Raw genomic sequence first — 19780 nt, forward strand, 5'->3', positions numbered from 1 at the left:
TCATCATCATCATCATCTTTTAATCAAAAAGTGCTCTTCTCATGCTGCGTTTACATCCTGACATCAGTACTGTAATTATGAGATGAACACAAATGAACATTATGTTGTAAATGCAATAAAAACGTATCTCTTCCTATTGGCTCCCACTGGTGCTGGAGGTGATTTTATGTAATTAAACAAGAATAGGACGTCTGTGTGAAGATTGCCTATGACTATTAATTTACTACCATCACCACTAACTAATGTTATATCTTCAGTTTATGTCTATCTATCTATCTATCTATCTATCTATCTATCTATCTATCTATCTATCTATCTATCCATCCATCCATCCATCCATCCATCCATCCATCCATCCATCCATCCATCCATCCATCTATCTATCTATCTATCTATCTATCTATCTATCTATCTATCTATCTATCTATTATCTAGAGATAACATTAGTTAGTAGTAATGATAATGAATAAACACCAATGGGGCGGTCTCTAACTAACTAATATAATATAGTATAACATTGTTAGTTGTAGTATATATAGTTAGTTAGTTAGTGCAGTCTGCACACACACACACACACACACACACACACACACACTGTCCCACTGGTGTTTATTTGGGATTATAATGAATAGACAGTGGTGAATGCAGTCCTTACACACACACACACACACACACACACACACACACACACACACACACACACACACACACACACACACACACACACACACACACACACACAGTCCCATTGGTGTTTATTTGGGTTGATAACTTTTTGTGCGACGTTTTTTGGCCTGAAGGTGAGAACAAGGCGCGTGTGACGTCACCGGCGGGCGCGTCTCAGTAGGAGGTTCTGAAGTCTCCCTTTACTTAACGGATCAGTTCTCCACAGAGCTCCTACTGATCCCTGAGCACCTGTTGAAGAGCAGCTCCACACCCAAGTGATTGTTTGTTGGTTATGTGCTCTAACAGCTGCCTTACTTCTCGGAGTGCTACTCAATGGATTTGGGGAAAGTCACTGCGATTTCCACGGGACATTAATTTATACCACCACATAAAAGCGTGTTTTTTTTAATCTGCTCTGATGTGCTGATGTGTGTTTCTCACTTCTACATCAGGAATAACAGCGTTTGAATCGTATTTATAGAGTTGGGGAGGGGAGAAAAAAAACATGTCCAAACAAACGGACCATGTCAAACGACCAATGAACGCCTTTATGGTTTGGTCGCGGGCCCAGAGACGGAAGATGGCCCTTGACAACCCGAAGATGCACAACTCCGAGATCAGCAAGCGGCTCGGGGGCGAGTGGAAACTTCTGTCCGACTCGGAGAAAAGACCTTTCATCGACGAGGCCAAACGTCTCCGCGCGGTTCATATGAAGGAGCACCCGGACTACAAGTACAGACCGCGGCGCAAGCCAAAGTCCTCAGTGAAGAAGGACAGATATCAGTGTAACGTGGCGTATAACTTTGGGGAGCAGGACGCCCTAAAAGGTGTACTAAGCCACCCTGAAAAGACTGCTGCTGCCGCGGTAGCTGCGGCCAGGGCGCTCCTCGGTCACTCAGTACCCGCCAGCCCTTACCCTTACCTGGACATACACTCCAAAATGTCAGACCCGTTCACACACGCGTCGCTCGACTATTCCGGACGTGTTGTTGCGTTTCCTAGAATGGGACTTCTTGGTGCCACGCACACGCACACTTCTCCGGGCAATCCTACATACATGATGCCCTGTAACTACCCGGCGTGGACACCTTCAGCTCCTCATCCTCCCCCTTTAGCCTATGTGCTCTTACCGGGGATGCGCAAAACTCTGCACGAACCTTATTCTGCTTTTACAGCGGCCTTGTAGGGGCCACAAGCCGCATTGAAACTCTTACACTTTCCCTCAGTGTGCCTGGAAACAACGCTTTTACCTGGATCATGCATTCGTCATGCATCTCCCAAGCTTTAGGGTGTACGTTTATGTTTTACAATAATAATAATAATAATAATAATAATAATAATAATAATAATAATAATAATAATATTCAAACTGTCTGTGTTATCCTCAATTCTTTTACTTCTTATGAAGCATTAAAACAAATGTACTCAATATTTATAGTGAAATGTAGACCCTTTTACCAAAGAAACAACCTCTAATGAGCCCTAAAGAGCCTAAAGTTTGACAATATGAATTTATTTTTTATCAATTATTATTTTTCTATTTTCCATCAGCTACGGTGGTTGAAAATTCTATTAATCTACAGACTTCAGTGCATCCAACGAGACACTGGATTTTATTTGTCATATGCAAAAGTTGCACATTTCCTAAAAGCAACTGCATAAATAATAAGCAGTAAATCTTAGTAATTTAAAGAAAGCCAGTAGGATTAAGGAATTTTGGTAGATGTGTTATAATTAAAGATGCAACCAAGATTTTGGCTGATTGGTTTGACTTTTAAGATGCATAAATTGTATTATTATTATTATTATTATTATTATTATTATTATTATTCACATCTGGTTTTCCCATTTGAACTCAATAATATAGAGGTCTGCATTTGCAACTTGATTTCATTACTGTAATGTACATAAAGAATGTAATAAATACAAAGTCTTATATAGTCCATCAGTTCTTTTCACAATGCAGGGTTATGCCCCAGTAAAGTCTTGTACACAATGTTATGTTGGAAATGTAACAGCGGGATCTGGTTCTGTTTTTGGCATTAAAGATAGGCTTGACATGCCATGACATACGAGTATAATTTCATTCTTACCCACCTCGGGGGATATCTTTTAGAACACAGGTTATCAATCCCCCTGAGTCCATGTACCAACTAGTAAAGTGAAGCCCTGGGGTGAAAACATTTAAATCAGGGAACCTGTGAATTAGGGGGGAAAATATCTTTAATAATTCAAGCACATAATAGAAACTGGTTTAATGGTTTTTCCTTCAGAATCAACTTCTATTTTGTTTTTAGTTACTATGAAATACAATAACTTGACAATGCTTTCTTAACTGATTACTATCAGAATCAACGAAATAAACATTTAAGAAAACTATCTATTACAATACATTATAGAACATCAGAAACTAATATACAACATAATCCTGAAATCCTCCGTTCCACATTAATGATCCTAAAGACATGTCCAATAAATTATTTAGAGAAGTGGAGTAGACCCATTCAAGTGCTATGTTAACTTCCTTTCATGCGCACATTTCTTGCACAGTTGATTTTAAACCAATATAAATAAACTCGGTTTATATTTAAACAAATCATCAATATATTTGCATCAGTGAAGATTGTTCAGAGATATGATGCTAACTAATATGATGCTCCCAACGTTTTGTTATTCTTTTTATATGCACTATCTGGCTTGTCGAACATGTACCTTTTTGTATTTTGAGCATTTAGAGATTTTAGATATAGTGACAAAAAAAAAAAAAAAAGCATACAAACATTTTTAGTCATCTGCAGTTATAAAAGCCAAGTTCATGGATTGTTTAACATCCAATAAGCTGGCCAGCTGACATGCTTGAATGTTTGTACAACAGCTACATAGCGCACTCCTGTGGAGAAGCCAGGTTTCAGAAGCCCTTTTAGAAATAAAATTTATGTCTACTTATAATAGTCTTATAATAGTCTTTGCTTATGAAGTGTACCCAGTTCAACAGATCAATATGTATTGTTTTTATTCATCATAAACAGAACAAAAACATTTTTCCATCGGCAAAGTGATTGTCATTTCAGGCACTTGTGAAAATGAACATCAAACCGCATTCATTATTGACATGTAGGCAACGAACATTGGCATCTTCATTTTAGTTTATTTGAAAAAAAAACAAAAAGAAACATGCTTGTACCTATTAGTTCTGTATGCTAATGCATATGTACCACATTGCTCGATACAGTCAAAAAATCTATTCATGTATTTTTCTTTTCAATAAGAGACCAGAGATTTGTTGTCAATCTTTGCTTTAACTAATGACAAATCTTTTAGTGGGATTCCATAATATTTGTAAACTAGTAACCTTTATTAAGGGTCACAGTTTAATCAGAGCCTGGGTTAGAATAAACTTTCGATACGTTGCCTGCCCATTGCAGAAAATAGTTCACACATTAAATCACACCCAGGAGCCACACTGTAAAACGTAAAACTATTTCAACTATATGTCTCGGTGCTGTCTAAAGAGATAAAAGTAACAAATAAAAGCAGGGGAAAAAAACAAAGTGTCTGTAGAAATGTTGTGCCAAAACAAAAGCAGAAAACAGCTTCAGTGGTCAATGCTATAGATTTTATAGTTATAGATGCTTAGAAGACTCAAGTTGTAGTGCAGGAAGAAATTATTCTTTCAATAATGTTTTCATAATAGTAACAATAACAAAATCACTAAAATCTCCACAGTTTCTTTCATTGGGGTTGAGATGGTGTGGCTGTAAAGAGCATTAGATTTGCATTATTTTCATTCTCGTCAATTCATTCAGGAGCCTTTGTGTCCTGTGTCTGGAGCATATTGTCTTCCTAGAACAGACCACTCGTATCAATGAACATAGAAATGATTCCTAGTTGGATAGAGAAATGTATTATAACTTGAATATTTTTTATTATTATTTTGTATTATTTTGAGACTCTTTTACTGCAACAAGTGAAACCAAACCCCTGCAGTAAAATATCTCTCGTAACAGAGCTGCTGATATTTCATTTAAATAAATGTAAACCTTTCATAGGTAAACCACTGAAAAATGAATCTAAATGAGATCGATAAAGTTGTGCAAATTTAAAGAAAATGACCTTTGCAAATAACAGCAATCATCTATTTCCTTACATTTATTTTTAAATAATGAAAAATGTGTGTGTCTGCAACATAAAAGAAAAACTCAGTCTTGCATGTCCATCTGAATACATCATACAGGTGCTTATTTTTCAGAAGGGCTCCACAGTTGTTTCTTATATCCACCCTGCAACGCTGCATATAATATTATGCATATGTTCAAAGTACCATGTGCATATGGTAATGCACGTGATTTTGCCTCCCTACACGCCACCATTGCGGCATGGAGTGCCCCTGTGCTCCTTATAAACAGGTGTCAATAGTGTAGCTTCAGCACTGCTCTTCAAAATCGTCCCCGCTGACTTCTGGACATGGTAAGGGGGAGTGTCACAGAAGACAGGGATGACACTTCCCAGTAAAGACTACGAGAGAGGAATAGCCTATACAAGATAACCACTGAGATGGACTGGCACAGAATCACACCAACAGTGATGACCTAAAACACAACAAGCAAAAACATATACATGAGGCTCGTTTTTTTTTTTAATTCTACTTTATTTTCTTACATTTCCTAAAATCTATGTGCAGGTAGCTCTCCTACCTTTTCTTTTTGATGCTCACTGAATAAGATGGACAGGAGAACCAGGACTGGATGACACAGAAACCACAGGAAACAACCCTAAGACAACACATTTTTTAGTTAAGAACATGACAAAATTCACAATTCATAGGTTTTAGACTGTTCTACAGAGAAGCTTCTGTAGCACAAACAGCTGAAAGACTTAATGCTGATGTCTGGGATAAAGCTGGAGGCATTGGATGTGCTGGACAAACAAGTCTAACGAATGGACCCCTTCTCAACCTGTCAGACCTAAAGCAGACATGCCAAACCCCTGGTCGAATTTTGGCCCATGGATCCATCAAATCCAGCCAATGAGGTAATATCATATTGCTATTATATCTGGCAAAGTTTGACTCTGGGGGGCTGCGCAGTTTATATGCTTCATCCTAGAAATGATGGTCGATCTATGCTGCTCAAATTCTCATACATATCTGTGTGAGCATCTTTTGTCTGCTATAAAGAACATAAGCACACCCAGGAGTCGTCTCACTGATGCACACCGCTCTATCCTGAGAGTTTCCCCAGCATAGAACTATTAACATTAATGAAACGACAGCCAAGAAAAAGATGCCAAGCATCTCGCTCATGCAACTGTATGTAAGAGCAGAATGTACTGCTTTTATTTGCGCTCCTAATTCTGTATCTTCTGTCTTTTTGTTCATTAAATGTAGACCGTGTTTGGCCATCGACTCAGACCCATCATTTAATTTTGGCCCTCTTTATGACAGTTTTACACCACTGACCTAAAGGATCTGCTGCTAATGCCTTGGTGCCAGATACCAGAGCACACCTTTTAGAAGTCACCATTTTTTGATGAATCAGGGTGTTTTGATGGCACAAGCGGAGGCGACACAATATGAACTTTACATGTTAACAGAAGATCTCGATTTACAGCAAATAATTGGAATGCAATGTGAAATACAACTCAAATTTAGAGTATAGAGTGCAATGTCTCACTGATGTACTGTGCCTGAACTCCACAGAACCTTCTTCTAGACATTCAATGTCCAATTTTTGTCTGTTCCTGCGCTTTTTCTCGCTAATTGCATATAAACCAAAAAAAAACTAATGAATGTATCATAAAAAGTGATATCCTAAAACCAATGAAAGGACTAGGTGTTTCTAAATGTTTTACACTCACTGTACATTCAACTGCTTACTCAAAAATCCACTGTAAAAATAGTAGCCTACACCATTTTTGGTACCATTACAATTTCTGTTTTCATGCATTAATTTTTTTTGAAGCCATATTGTCATTTATGTTCTCCTGCCCCACTAAATCCATGTTCAGGTGGGTCATGGCAATCTGACTGATTTAATAAACTATATGTCCAAAAGATTTTGGGACCCCTGATCACCACATCACATGGTTCTTCAAACTATAGCAATGAATTTAGAAGCACACAATTGTCTATATTGTGTTTGGATGCTGTAACCTTATTTCCTTTCACTTGAACTGAGGGATCCAAACCTGTTTCAGCATGACATGAGTCTGTCCATTTTGCCAAAGTAACCCCTACTGAACACTTTTGGGGTACATTAGAATGCACCCTGCATAGCAAACCTTCTTACCAAAAATCAGTGTCTCTCCTCTTCCATGGGGTCCCATGGGCACAACCACTAAAATCCATATGAAAGTCATCCGAGAAGAATGCATATGAAGTTATTAAACTATGAGATGTTCAACAAGTACATATGGGAACCGAAGATGCTGATTCGGATGTTAATGTTAGCACTTTCTTATTCAGAAATCCCATTACACAGTTACTGGGAACCTTCTCGACCATGTCATGATCATAATATTTTCACCCAGACTTCTGTGAATCAGAATCTCAACTTATTAAGAAATAAACCAGAATTTATTTACCTTGGCAAAGTTGAGATAGAAGTCCCTTTTGAGCGTGCTCCGCTCTGCAGAGATAATCTGGTACAATACTGACGCAAATATCAGTGTGAGAGAGACACGCAGTATCATCAGCAGTAACCCAGGTAAACCGTTATAACCATGATAACTGTGATGCTCCATGTCCTCAAACTGTTCCCAGATCAGCAGTGCTCCCTACAGGATCACAAGTACAAAGAAACTAAACTGAGTTGAGTTTGTTAATAACCACAGTGTAGTCGGTAACATTTATGTACACACTACAAACTGCATTAATAAATTCAGGTAGTATCTATGGGTTATAGTCAAACTATACTATACGTACCCACAGTATCTGATAATCATATGATGAAGCGCAATAGTAAGCAAAAATATATTGTTTACCTAGATTGTTATAGGCATCTTTAAGTACCACATATTATGGTATTACATACATACACCCACACCCACCCACACACACACTAAATTTCCAGATAATTGGTCATTAACAGGTGTAAATATGTGTATAAACTGCCACAAATTGCAGCTTTTCTTAAATGATGATTTTACTGTATATTATTTTAAAACGGTGTTGTAGAAAAAAGGCAATAATGCTTTTTAGATATAATGTGTGGAGGATGGACAAGTCTGAGAAATTATATATATATATATATATATATATATATATATATATATATATATATATATATATATATACATACACACACACACACACACATACACACACACACACACACACACACACATATAGAATTATAGAATTATAAAATGAATTTCACTGTACTTTGCTAATAATTAACATAAATTCAAAGAAAAGCTAAAGAGAATTAAAACATCAACAGTCTACCTTCACTCCTGCATAAAATTCCTCATGATATACAAATGCATACATTCTTTGAGCTTTCTGCTGTGAAAAGTTATTTTTCCATGAACTTATTGCTGAAGGTATCAATAACCCAAATACTATACAGTGTGCAGGCAATTTTGCAAAAATCTCCATTAGGATGATAGCACCGATACATGTCAAATGTAGGATTCTTAAATAAGAACAGGTGAAATTTAAGAGTCGCAATACTGAAATGAAGTCATAATGCGTGCTGAGGACTAAAGCAATGATAACTTGCATCATATTTTACATTTTTAACCTTTCGCATTCAAACCTACATTCTTTGAAAAGTGCAAAAAAGTTAATGAAATCTAATTTAAACAATGAACAACAAGAGCAATTTTGGTCAAAGCATTTCTTTACAGGCTGCCAACTGGCTGTAGTCTGACCTGTGTGATAACTCCTCCGAGAGCAAGAGCAGTGGATGCGGGAGAGGAGTCCCACTGTAGTGGCTTACTCTGGGATTTCCTGCCTCGGCTCAGCGTCCAGCCCATACACAGACTCAGCAGCATGTACATCATCTGAACTTGAGCCACCATGTCACAGACTACACAAAAATACATCCAACCAGAGCAAGTAGCACTTGAAGAGTGGTCCAAATGTTATTTACAAAAATACTTGGTTCTCTCATGCTGATGAATTTTATAAATGCTGACACTATTTATTGTTAACAGTTAATGATGTGGAGACATATAACAAAGAGGATGTCTTACATTCTGCAAGGTTGCCCATTAGAGGTGTTCCCACTCCATCTCTAGCATACCTGCAGAATAAACGTGAATAAACAGTATGAGGAATTACAGCACATTTTTTGACAGAAAGCACAGCTATTGTCATAGTCTCACCTGGCCATGTGAATGTAGTTCAAGAGCACAGACAGAGCTTGCAGGAACAAAGCTGTGGACAGGACCTTCAGGACTGTGTGCATGGGACCTCCCTTGTACAAAGCCTGCCACAGAGGCTGCATGTAGATACAGGAGGCCACAAAATAGGCCAGAATCAGCATGAAGAAAAAGCTGTGCAAACCTGAGGACAGCAAGAGGACCAGCTTGGTCACACACTGTTCTCTAAAATAACTTTATTATGAGACACATTTTAAAATAAAAGAGGCAAAACAGCACAATATCTTATGAATATCCAGTTACTTGAAGAGGCCTCTCAATTCCAGTAAATAGTCGCACTGGCAGAATCACAGACATTGGGCAAAGGCTTTTGTCAGGAAATTACATAAAAGTATTATGTAGTCACATTCAAATTTCCCAAAACAGCTTGTTTTACGACTGTTTCATGTTTTGCACAGAATACCTGTTTTCTGTTTTGCATCAGTTAAAGCTTATCTGTAATGTTTTAGCAGCAGCTTGTTTTTTTTAGCAGCAGCTTCTAGTCTATTACCATCCTATCCATTATCATGTGTTATAGGCTGATTTTATTGAGTTATATGAATGTCACAATTTGAAGCCAATGGAATAGAGGAGAGACATTTTCTATATTTACACACAGTGGTGTGAAAAAGTGTTTGTGTTTGTCTGATTTGCATTGTTTCACATTTTAATGTTTCAGATCATCAAACTAATTTATATATTAGTAAAAAAATAACACAAGTGAACACAACATGCAGTTTTAAATGAAGGTTTTTCTTATTGAGGGAAAACAAAATCCAAAACTACATGGCCCTGTGTGAAAAAGAGTGTTTGCCCCCCCTGTTAAAACTGGTTTATCCCACCTGAGTTCACTTTCTCTAGCCACACCCAGGCCTGATTACTGTGTTCATAACTCCACTATAAGAAAGACACTGGGCAACTGGGAGTTAAGACAAAAACCGTTGCTGAGCAAAAAGAACGTAAAGGCTTATTTCAGTTTTGCCAGAAAACATCTTGATGATCCCAAAGACTTTTGGGAAAATACTCTGTGGACTGACGAGACAAACGTTGAACTTTTGGATGGTGTGTGTCCCATTACTTCTGGCGTAAAAGTAACACCGCATTTCAGAAAAAGAACATCATACCAACAGTAAAATATGGTGATGGTAGTGTGATGTTCTGGGGCTGTTTTGCTGCTTCAGGACCTGGAAGACTTGCTGTGATAATTGGAACCATGAATTCTTGGTTCTGCAGCAGGACAATAAACTAAAACACACACAGCAAGGTCACCTCTGAATGGCTGAAAAAAAACAAAATGAAGACTTTGGAGTGGCCTAGTCAAAGTCCTGACCTAAATCCTATTGAGATGCTGTGGCATGACCTTAAAAAGGTGGTTCATGCTTGAAAACCCTCCAATGTGGCTGAATTACAACAACTCTGCATAGATGGATAGCCCAACCAGTTATTAGGTTTAGGGGGCAAACACTTTTTACACAGGGCCATGTAGTTTTGGAATTTTTGTTTTCCCCTTAAAAAATAAAAACCTTCATTTAAAAACTGCATGTTGTGTTACCCTTGACTTTTACTAATATTTAAATTAGTTTGATGATCTGAAACATTAAAGTGTGACAAACATGCAAAAAAATAAGAAATCAAGAATTCACACCACTGTACACACACACACACACACACACACACACACACACACACACATACATACACAAGTACACTATATTGCCAAAGGTATTGGGTCATCTGGTCATAAGTACAGTATGTGATTTCTAAACATAAACATTGCATTCCACATTTTGTCCCAATTTGCTCTTATAATTCCTTTCACTCTTCTGGAAAGCTGTTCCACTAGATTTTGTGTTTATGGATATTTGTGTTCATCAGCCACAAGGATATTATGAAAGACAGGTGCTGATGTAGGTGAGGAGACCTGGAGTGCAGTCAATGTTACAATTCATCCCAAAGGTGTTGAGGTATGAGATCAGAGCTCTATAGCAGACCACTGAAGATCATCCTTTCCAAAACATGTAAACCAGATCTTCAAGGAGCTCACTTTGTGCACAGGGGCATTGTCATGCTGGAACAGGTTTGGGTTTCCAAGTTCAAGTGAATGCAAAATTGTATTGTAGCGCATCTAAAGACGTCCTGTACAATTGAGTGCCTCCAGCTTTGTTGTAACAGTTTGGAAAATAACCACATATAGCAGGAAAAGTCAGGTGACCCAATACCTTTGGCAATATAGTGTATATATAAAAATACACAAACTGGTTACAGTGGGGAAAATAATTATTTTTATTTACTGCTGATTTTGTTTACTTTGTTTAGTTTAACCCCTAAAAAAGAAATGAACAGTCAAGAATTTTTATGGTAGGTTTATTTGAACAGAGAAGTTTTCCATGGGAAAGACAAAAGAGCTGTCAAATGACGTCAGGGACAAGATTGTAGACCTGCACAAGGCTGGAATGGGCTACAAGACCATCAGATTGTCGCCTTGGCTGTATATTTTTGGTCATTGTCATGCTGGAAGACCCATCCATTACACTTCAGTGTTCTAGCTGAAGCCTGAAGGTTCTCATCCAAGATTCTTCATGTGGTGAATTCTTCCTGTACCCTAAGCAGAGAAACAGTCCTAAAGCAGAATGTTTCCTCCTCCCTGTTTGACAGTGGAGATGGTGTTCTTTGCCTCCAAACACAGTCCAGTTGATGCGCTCAATTCTGTTCTCATCTGACCACATCACATTCTCCCAAGCCTTCCCTGAATCATTCAGGTGTTCATTGGCAAACTTTAGACGAACCTGTTCATATGCATTTTTGAGCAGAGGGACCTTGGTGTGTTACCAATGGTTTTCTTGGTGACTGTGGTCCCAGCTTCCTTGAGATCATGAACAAGCTCCTCACGTCTAATTCTGGGCTGATCCCTCACCTTTCTCAGAATCATCCGTACCCCATTAGGTGAAATTTAGCATGGAGCTGCAGAGCGAGGACGATAAACTCACTTTGTATTTCTTCCATTTTCGAATTATTGCACCAAACAACTTTCTAACCAATTTGATGAGTTGATATTAAAGTACTTTTCTAAATGGCAAGGACTATGGGATCAAATACTTTTTTTTCTCAATCAAATACAAAATTATATATATATATATATATATATATATATATATATATATATATATATATATATATATATATATATATATATATATACACAGTGAGGAAAATAAGTATTTGAACACCCTGCTATTTTGCAAGTTCTCCCACTCAGAAATCATGGAGGGGTCTGAAATTGTCATCGTAGGTGCATGTCCACTGTGAGAGACATAATCTAAAAAAAAAAAATCCAGAAATCACAATATATGATTTTTAAACTATTTATTTGTATGATACAGCTGCAAATAAGTATTTGAACACCTGTCTATCAGCTAGAATTCTGACCCTCAAAGACCTGTTAGTCTGCCTTTAAAATGTCCACCTCCACTACATTTATTATTCTAAATTAGATGCACCTGCTCGAGGTCGTTAGCTGCATAAAGACACCTGTCCACCCCATACAATCAGTAAGAATCCAACTACTAACATGGCCAAGACCAAAGAGCTGTCCAAAGACACTAGAGACAAAATTGTACACCTCCACAAGGCTGGAAAGGGCTACGGGGAAATTGCCAAGCAGCTTGGTGAAAAAAGGTCCACTGTTGGAGCAATCATTAGAAAATGGAAGAAGCTAAACATGACTGTCAATCTCCCTCAGACTGGGGCTCCATGCAAGATCTCACCTCGTGGGGTCTCAATGATCCTAAGGAAGGTGAGAAATCAGCCCAGAACTACACGGGAGGAGCTGGTCAATGACCTGAAAAGAGCTGGGACCACCGTTTCCAAGGTTACTGTTGGTAATACACTAAGACGTCATGGTTTGAAATCATGCATGGCACGGAAGGTTCCCCTGCTTAAACCAGCACATGTCCAGGCACGTCTTAAGTTTGCCAATGACCATTTGAATGATCCAGAGGAGTCATGGGAGAAAGTCATGTGGTCAGATGAGACCAAAATAGAACTTTTGGGTCATAATTTCACTAAACGTGTTTGGAGGAAGAAGAATGATGAGTACCATCCCAAGAACACCATCCCTACTGTGAAGCATGTGGGTGGTAGAATCATGCTTTGGGGGTGTTTTTCTGCACATGGGACAGGGCGACTGCACTGTATTAAAGAGAAGATGACCGGAGCCATGTACTCCGAGATTTTGGGGAACAACCTCCTTCCCTCAGTTAGAGCATTGAAGATGGGTCGAGGCTGGGTCTTCCAACATGACAATGACCCGAAGCACACAGCCAGGATAACCAAGGAGTGGCTCTGTAAGAAGCATATCAAGGTTCTGGCGTGGCCTAGATAGTCTCCAGACCTAAACCCAATAGAGAATCTTTGGAGGGAGCTCAAACTCCGTGTTTCTCAGCGACAGGCCAGAAACCTGACTGATCTAGAGAAGATCTGTGTGGAGGAGTGGGCCAAAATCCCTCCTGCAGTGTGTGCAAACCTGGTGAAAAACTACAGGAAACGTTTGACCTCTGTAATTGCAAACAAAGGCTCCTGTACCAAATATTAACATTGACTTTCTTAGGTGTTCAAATACTTATTTGCAGCTGTATCATACAAATAAATAGTTAAAAAATCATACATTGTAATTTCTGGATTTTTTTTTTTTAATTATGTCTCTCACAGTGGACATGCACCTACGATGACAATTTCAGACCGCTCCATTATTTCTAAGTGGGAGAACTTGAAAAATAGCAGGGTGTTCAAATACTTATTTTCCTCACTGTATATCTTCTTCTTCTTCTTTCGGCTGCTCCCATTAGGGGTCGCCACAGCGGATCATCCGTCTCCATCACTCCACTGCCCTCCCTCTCATTCACACACATGTACACTGACTTTCATTCCCCTTCTCTCCAGCGCATATCTCCACCTCTCCAGGCTCTTCTCAACCTGCTCTCTACTCTCACCACAAATCACAATATCATCTGCAAACATCATAGTCCAGGGAGACTCCTGTCTGACCTCGTCCGTCAACCTGTCCATTACCACTGCAAACAGGAAAGGGCTCAGGGCCGATCCTTGATGCAGTCCAACCTTCACCCTGAACCAGTCTGTCGTACCTACTGCACACTTTACTGCCGTCACACTGTCCTCATACATGTCCTGCACCACCCTCACATACTTCTCTGACACACCTGACTTCCTCATACAATACCACAACTCCTCTCTCGGCACCCTGTCGTACGCTTTCTCTAAATCCACAAATACACAATGCAGCTCCTTCTGTCCTTCTCTATACTTCTCCATCAACATCCTCAAAGCAAATAAGGCATCTGTGGTGCTCTTCCTCGGCATGAAACCATACTGTTGCTCACAGATGGTCACCTCTTCTCTCAGCCTGGCTTCCACTACTCTTTCCCATAACTTCATGGTGTGACTGATCAACTTAATTCCCCTGTAGTTACTGCAGGTCTGCACATCTCCCTTATGCTTAAAGATCGGTACCAGCACACTCCTTCTCCATTCCTCAGGCATCCTCTCCCCTTCCAGAATCTTGTTAAACAATCTGGTTAAAAACTCCACTGCCATCTTTTCTAAACATCTCCACGCTTCTACCGGTATGTCATCTGGTCCAACCGACTTTGCATTCTTCATCCTCTTAATCGCTGCTCTCACTTCCTCCTTACTAATCCTATCTACATCCTGCTTCACCAACTCCACATCCTCCAACCTTCTCTCTCTCTGATTTTCCTCATTCATCAGCTGCTCAAAATACTCCCTCCATCTTCTCAACACACTCTCCTCACTAGTCAACACATTTCCCTCTCCATCCTTTATTGCTCTAACTTGCAGTACATCCTTCCCAGCTCGGTCCCTCTGCTTGGCCAATCGGTATAAATCCTTTTCTCCTTCCTTAGTGTCCAACCTCTTATACAGCTCCTCATATGCCTTTTCCTTGGCTTTCGCCACATCCCTTTTAACCTGCTGCCGCATCTCCTTGTACTCCTGCCTACTTTTCTCATCACTCTGTCGATCCCACTTCTGTTTTGCCAACCTCTTTCCCCTAAATGCTCTCCTGCACTTCCTCATTCCACCACCACGTCTCCTTGTCTTGCTTTCTTTTTCCAGATGTCACACCAAGTACTTTTCTAGCTGCCTGCCTCATCACTCCTGCAGTAGTTGCCCAATCATCCGGCACCTCTTCACCACCACCAAGCCCCTGTCTGACCTCTTCCCTGAACCTCACACTACACTCTTCCTCCTTCAGTTTCCACCATCTTATTCTTCTTTCAATCCTTACTTTCCTCCTCTTCTTCTTCACCTCCAAAACCATCCTACAGACCACCATCCGATGCTGTCTAGCTACACTGTCCCCCGCCAACACCTTTCAGTCTCCAATCTCCTTCAGGTTGCATCTCCTACACAGAAGATAATCCACCTGTGTGCACCTTCCTCCACTCTTATACGTCACCCTATGATCCTCCTTCTTCTTAAAATACGTGTTCACCACTGCCATTTCCATCCTTTTAGCAAAATCTACCACCATCTGCCCTTCCACATTCCTCTCCTTAAAACCATACCTACCCATCACCTCCTCATCACCTCTGTTCCCTTCACCTACATGCCCATTAAAGTCTGCCCCAATCACCAATCGTTCTTTCCTAGGTACACCATCTACCACTTCATCTAATTCACTCCAGAATCTTTCCTTCTCCTCCATCTCACAGCCAACTTGTGGAGCATAGGCACTGATGACATTTATCATCATCCCTTCAACTTCCACCTTCACGATCATCACCCTATCAGAAACTCTCTTCACCTCCACTACACTCTTACTGTACTCTTCCTTCAGAATCACCCCTACACCATTTCTCTTTCCATCCACACCATGATAAAACAGTTTAAACCCACCTCCAATGTTCCTGGCCTTACTCCCTTTCCACTTGGTCTCCTGAACACACAACACATCTACCTTTCTCCTCTCCATCATATCAGCTATCTCTCTCCCTTTACCCGTCATAGTACCAACATTTAAAGTCGGCTAACGATACCTGTGGCGGTCGTTGTTAACCCGGGCCTTGACCGATCCGGTATGAAATTCTCATTTGTGATCCGCATATTTGATTTGGCACATGTTTTACGCTGGATGCCCTTCCTAACGCAACCCTCCCCATTTACCCGGGCTTGGGACCGGCACTAAGAGTACACTGGCTTGTGCCCCCCTAATGGCTGGGTTATATATATATATATATATATATATATATATATATATATATATATATATATATATATATATATATATATATATATATATATATATATACACACACAACTTTCTCACCAATTTGATGAGTTGATATTAAGAGTACTTTTGTAAATGGCAAATACTTTTTTTACTCAATCAAATACAAAATTATAATTTATATATATATATATATATATATATATATATATATATATATATATATATATATATATATATATATATATATACACACACACACAGTGGAACCTGGTTATGTCGATGTCTTAGGGGTCGCCAAAAAGCGTCAGGAATCCACCTGCCACGCCCCCTTCGGCCCCCTTCAGCGTGTCAGGTGCTTTCTCGGCCGCTTTCTCTGAAGCTCCCGGCTTCAATCGCGCACATATGGTGCTCGTTTATCATCATCACCAGCTCCTATTTAAACTTCCACACTCTCACTGTCCGTTATTGGTGGTATATGTTGGTTCACGGCGGTCGTTGTTATCGCTCATGCGTGTCCCGGTACGTGTCTTCCCACCGGCACTTCTACCCAGCGCGGCTTTCGGCTCCTGTTCATCACATAACATTTAACAACAAAAGGCATATGTGCACTAACTAACAGCAGAGATTCACCAGTATACAATACAACACCTGTAGCAGCTGTAAGACTTGATTTTTCCGCCACTTTCGCGAGTTCTTCTGCGGCTGCACAGCCCTGATCGAGAAAACTGACGTTAAATGGCAAATTTTCCCCCCTTGTGCTCGAGATATCAGGGTTCAGCGACATAAAAAATGCTTAGAAAAAGCGAGAATTTGGCGGTTCCACTTCAAAAACGTCGACTTAATAGGGTTGTCGAGGTAACCGAGGGCGAGATAACCGGGTTCCACTGTAATATATATATATATATATATATATTTATAATTTTTTCCTGGATTTGTTTTTTCCTGTTAAAATAAACCTACCATAAAAAACTGTTAATTTGTTTGTAATGGGGTAAAATTACAAAATCAGCAGCGGATCAATTAATTAATTTCCACCACTGTATATACTGATCATAAATAAATATTTTCTGTAAATGTTATATTTATAGCAAAAACAATGTATATTGTATTTCCTTTAAATAATATTTAAATCATATCCCATTATAATTTGATACAATAATATATTTAATAATTATACATAGCAATTTACAAAATTATTTTACAATCTATTAGATGTCTGATCATTTGTAACTCTAATTATATACTATATATTTTCATGTACACGTGTCAATGGTCTTTATAAGATAGAGCTTCCTTACCAGCCTCCTCAGCACTGAAGTGGTCCGTTGGGTTCCCTGCTGAGTCTGGGTTTAGCATGATGAGCTGAAACCCTACATCCTCCAGCACACCGTCAAGCTCCTCTTCCTGGCAGGTGTAACGATCTGCATACATCACATGCCAGGTCTGGGGTCTGGCCTGTTGTGGTATAGTCTGATTGTGTTCTTCTGTGCTCAGGGGTACTTAACAAGTATCAGAAATATGACAAATTAACACATGATGTAATACTCATATCATAATCACAAGGTCACACTTAATAATAATGAATAAAATATGTAATATATTGAATATTTAAATAAATATTAGAATACATATTTTACAGAAAATAGAAAAAAAAAATTATATAATGAATTTAAAAATTGTAACGAATTAAACATAAAATTATAGAATTATTAATTACAAATTAATAATACAATTTATATAGATTGCATAATTAATTAAAATAATATCCATTATCTTAATTACAGCTCCTTATTTATGGACAACTTCAACATCTAAAAAAATTTAAAGAAATAATTTTTGGGTATCCAAAATTGAATTTGATAATATTGTATAACATGCTTACAGTGAAATGTTCTCATAAACATTGTATTTGGGGAAATGAACAAAAAAGTTTAAAAGTAAGAAGATAATTTGAAATGAATCGTAGATCACTCTTTCATCTTGAAAATATTTCTAATATTTGTTTATGTAGAGTGCCCTATTCAACCTTAACCACTTGTTTTTAATAGAGTTGGAATTCACCAGAATGATCGCTGCAAAACCGTTCCTGTACCCATTTCTCTGCTGACTTGTTTGCAGGTTTGGTGAAATTCATAGAAATGCAGTGAACCTACTTTTTTTCTTTACAGTTTCAGTATAGCACTGGTATCAGTACTAAACCGATACTGATGTCAGAGTCAGTGGATCTGATCAAAATAAATATTGACTTAAATACAGTTCCAATGTTTCAGGACGGATATTTGTTTTAATACTAATGTTCGGTATCAGTACCTCTGTATACAGAGTCTTGATTTTCTTGATCACACATAAATGACAAAGTAACCAGGTTATAAAATAAACGATACTAATGCCTGAGAACTAGGTCATGTTCTTACTTATAGAGTTACCTGTAATAAACATATTTAACTAGAAAAGAATGATCTTCAGCAGACAAAAGAAGGTAATGGCAACTGGTCGAGCAGCATCTTGTCTTGTCTTTCAGCCTTACGATGACTTCCTTGATGTTGTCGTCATTAACCAACTCTTATACTGACACACCATAAGGATATATTAGGTATGCATGGGGCATTTGAATGTGTTAGTAAAATTTCACACCCTGTCTTTTAGTGGTAATCCAGAATAATAAGTGAATACAAGCGAATTCCAAAATATTGTGATCGATAGATTCTATGGAGAAGGCCATATCAAATAGCTGGAGATTATTTCTTGCACCACTACATAACGTAAAAAAAAAAAGGACTTACTTCTAAACTGGGCTTTTGATACTCTGTCCAGACAGCTCAGATTTTCAAAGCTCTCGATGCCCTGAAACAGCAGAAGTCTGGCCTCTTTGTGCACTGCCAAGGCCACGTTCTCCAGACGGTAAGATAGCAGTCCACTTTCCCCTAAACACACCAGAGAGGGACAGAGGTGTCCATATTAACCTATATTATCATGCTCTCTAGGTATAAGCCTACCAAGAAGGCAGGGAGATCACAGCAATCAACTGCAATCACAACAGCATGTCCTGCACACAATTGATTTGCCCTCTTCTATTTATAGAAAGTGCCTGACATTTAAATCAAAACAGAAAAATACAGCATACAGAATAACAGTACTGAAATTGTTGATATTAATGAATCCAATCACTCACCATGGTAGAGAAACCTTGTGATGTATTGCCCGTTATTTTCCCACGCTGTATGGCTCTGAAACACTCCCAAGACAGATTTCCCATCGGCAGAACAGAAACTGAGCACCAAAGCGATCAGGATCGTTGTAATCGCGTACATTATGTCATCCCTCTCCTATAAAAACCGATTTATTTTCCGCAATGAATGAAGCTCTGACTTCCTTTCACCTGGGTTCATTGATTGACAGAATCGCGGACCAATCGTGTGAGCAGTAGGGCGAGCGCGCGCACCAGGCGAGCCAATGGAAATGCCGGGGAGGAGGGGAGACAGC

The 19780-nt window shown here is 38.9% G+C and overlaps 2 protein-coding genes across 2 annotated transcripts; one reads left to right on the forward strand and one right to left on the reverse strand.

Annotated features, from left to right (window-relative positions):
* The first annotated feature begins 865 nt into the window (after positions 1-865).
* Positions 866-4812, forward strand: sox21a (SRY-box transcription factor 21a). Its single transcript, XM_083534563.1, has one exon. It carries the CDS (start codon positions 1172-1174, stop codon positions 1850-1852), a length of 681 nt encoding a protein of 226 aa, XP_083390689.1. The 5' UTR covers positions 866-1171; the 3' UTR covers positions 1853-4812.
* Positions 2875-19755, reverse strand: gpr180 (G protein-coupled receptor 180). Its single transcript, XM_083533740.1, has 9 exons — positions 19470-19755; positions 19081-19221; positions 17596-17796; positions 8995-9175; positions 8863-8912; positions 8539-8696; positions 7249-7440; positions 5361-5438; positions 2875-5255 (listed from the first exon to the last, which is right to left on the reverse strand). The coding sequence occupies exons 1-9, from the start codon at positions 19606-19608 to the stop codon at positions 5103-5105; spliced, it is 1293 nt and encodes a 430-aa protein (XP_083389866.1). The 5' UTR covers positions 19609-19755; the 3' UTR covers positions 2875-5102.
* Between the last annotated feature and the right edge of the window lie 25 nt (positions 19756-19780).

The sequence above is a fragment of the Silurus aristotelis genome (genome assembly GCF_946808225.1).
Source record: "Silurus aristotelis genome assembly, chromosome: 2".
NCBI classification, from domain to species: domain Eukaryota; kingdom Metazoa; phylum Chordata; class Actinopteri; order Siluriformes; family Siluridae; genus Silurus; species Silurus aristotelis.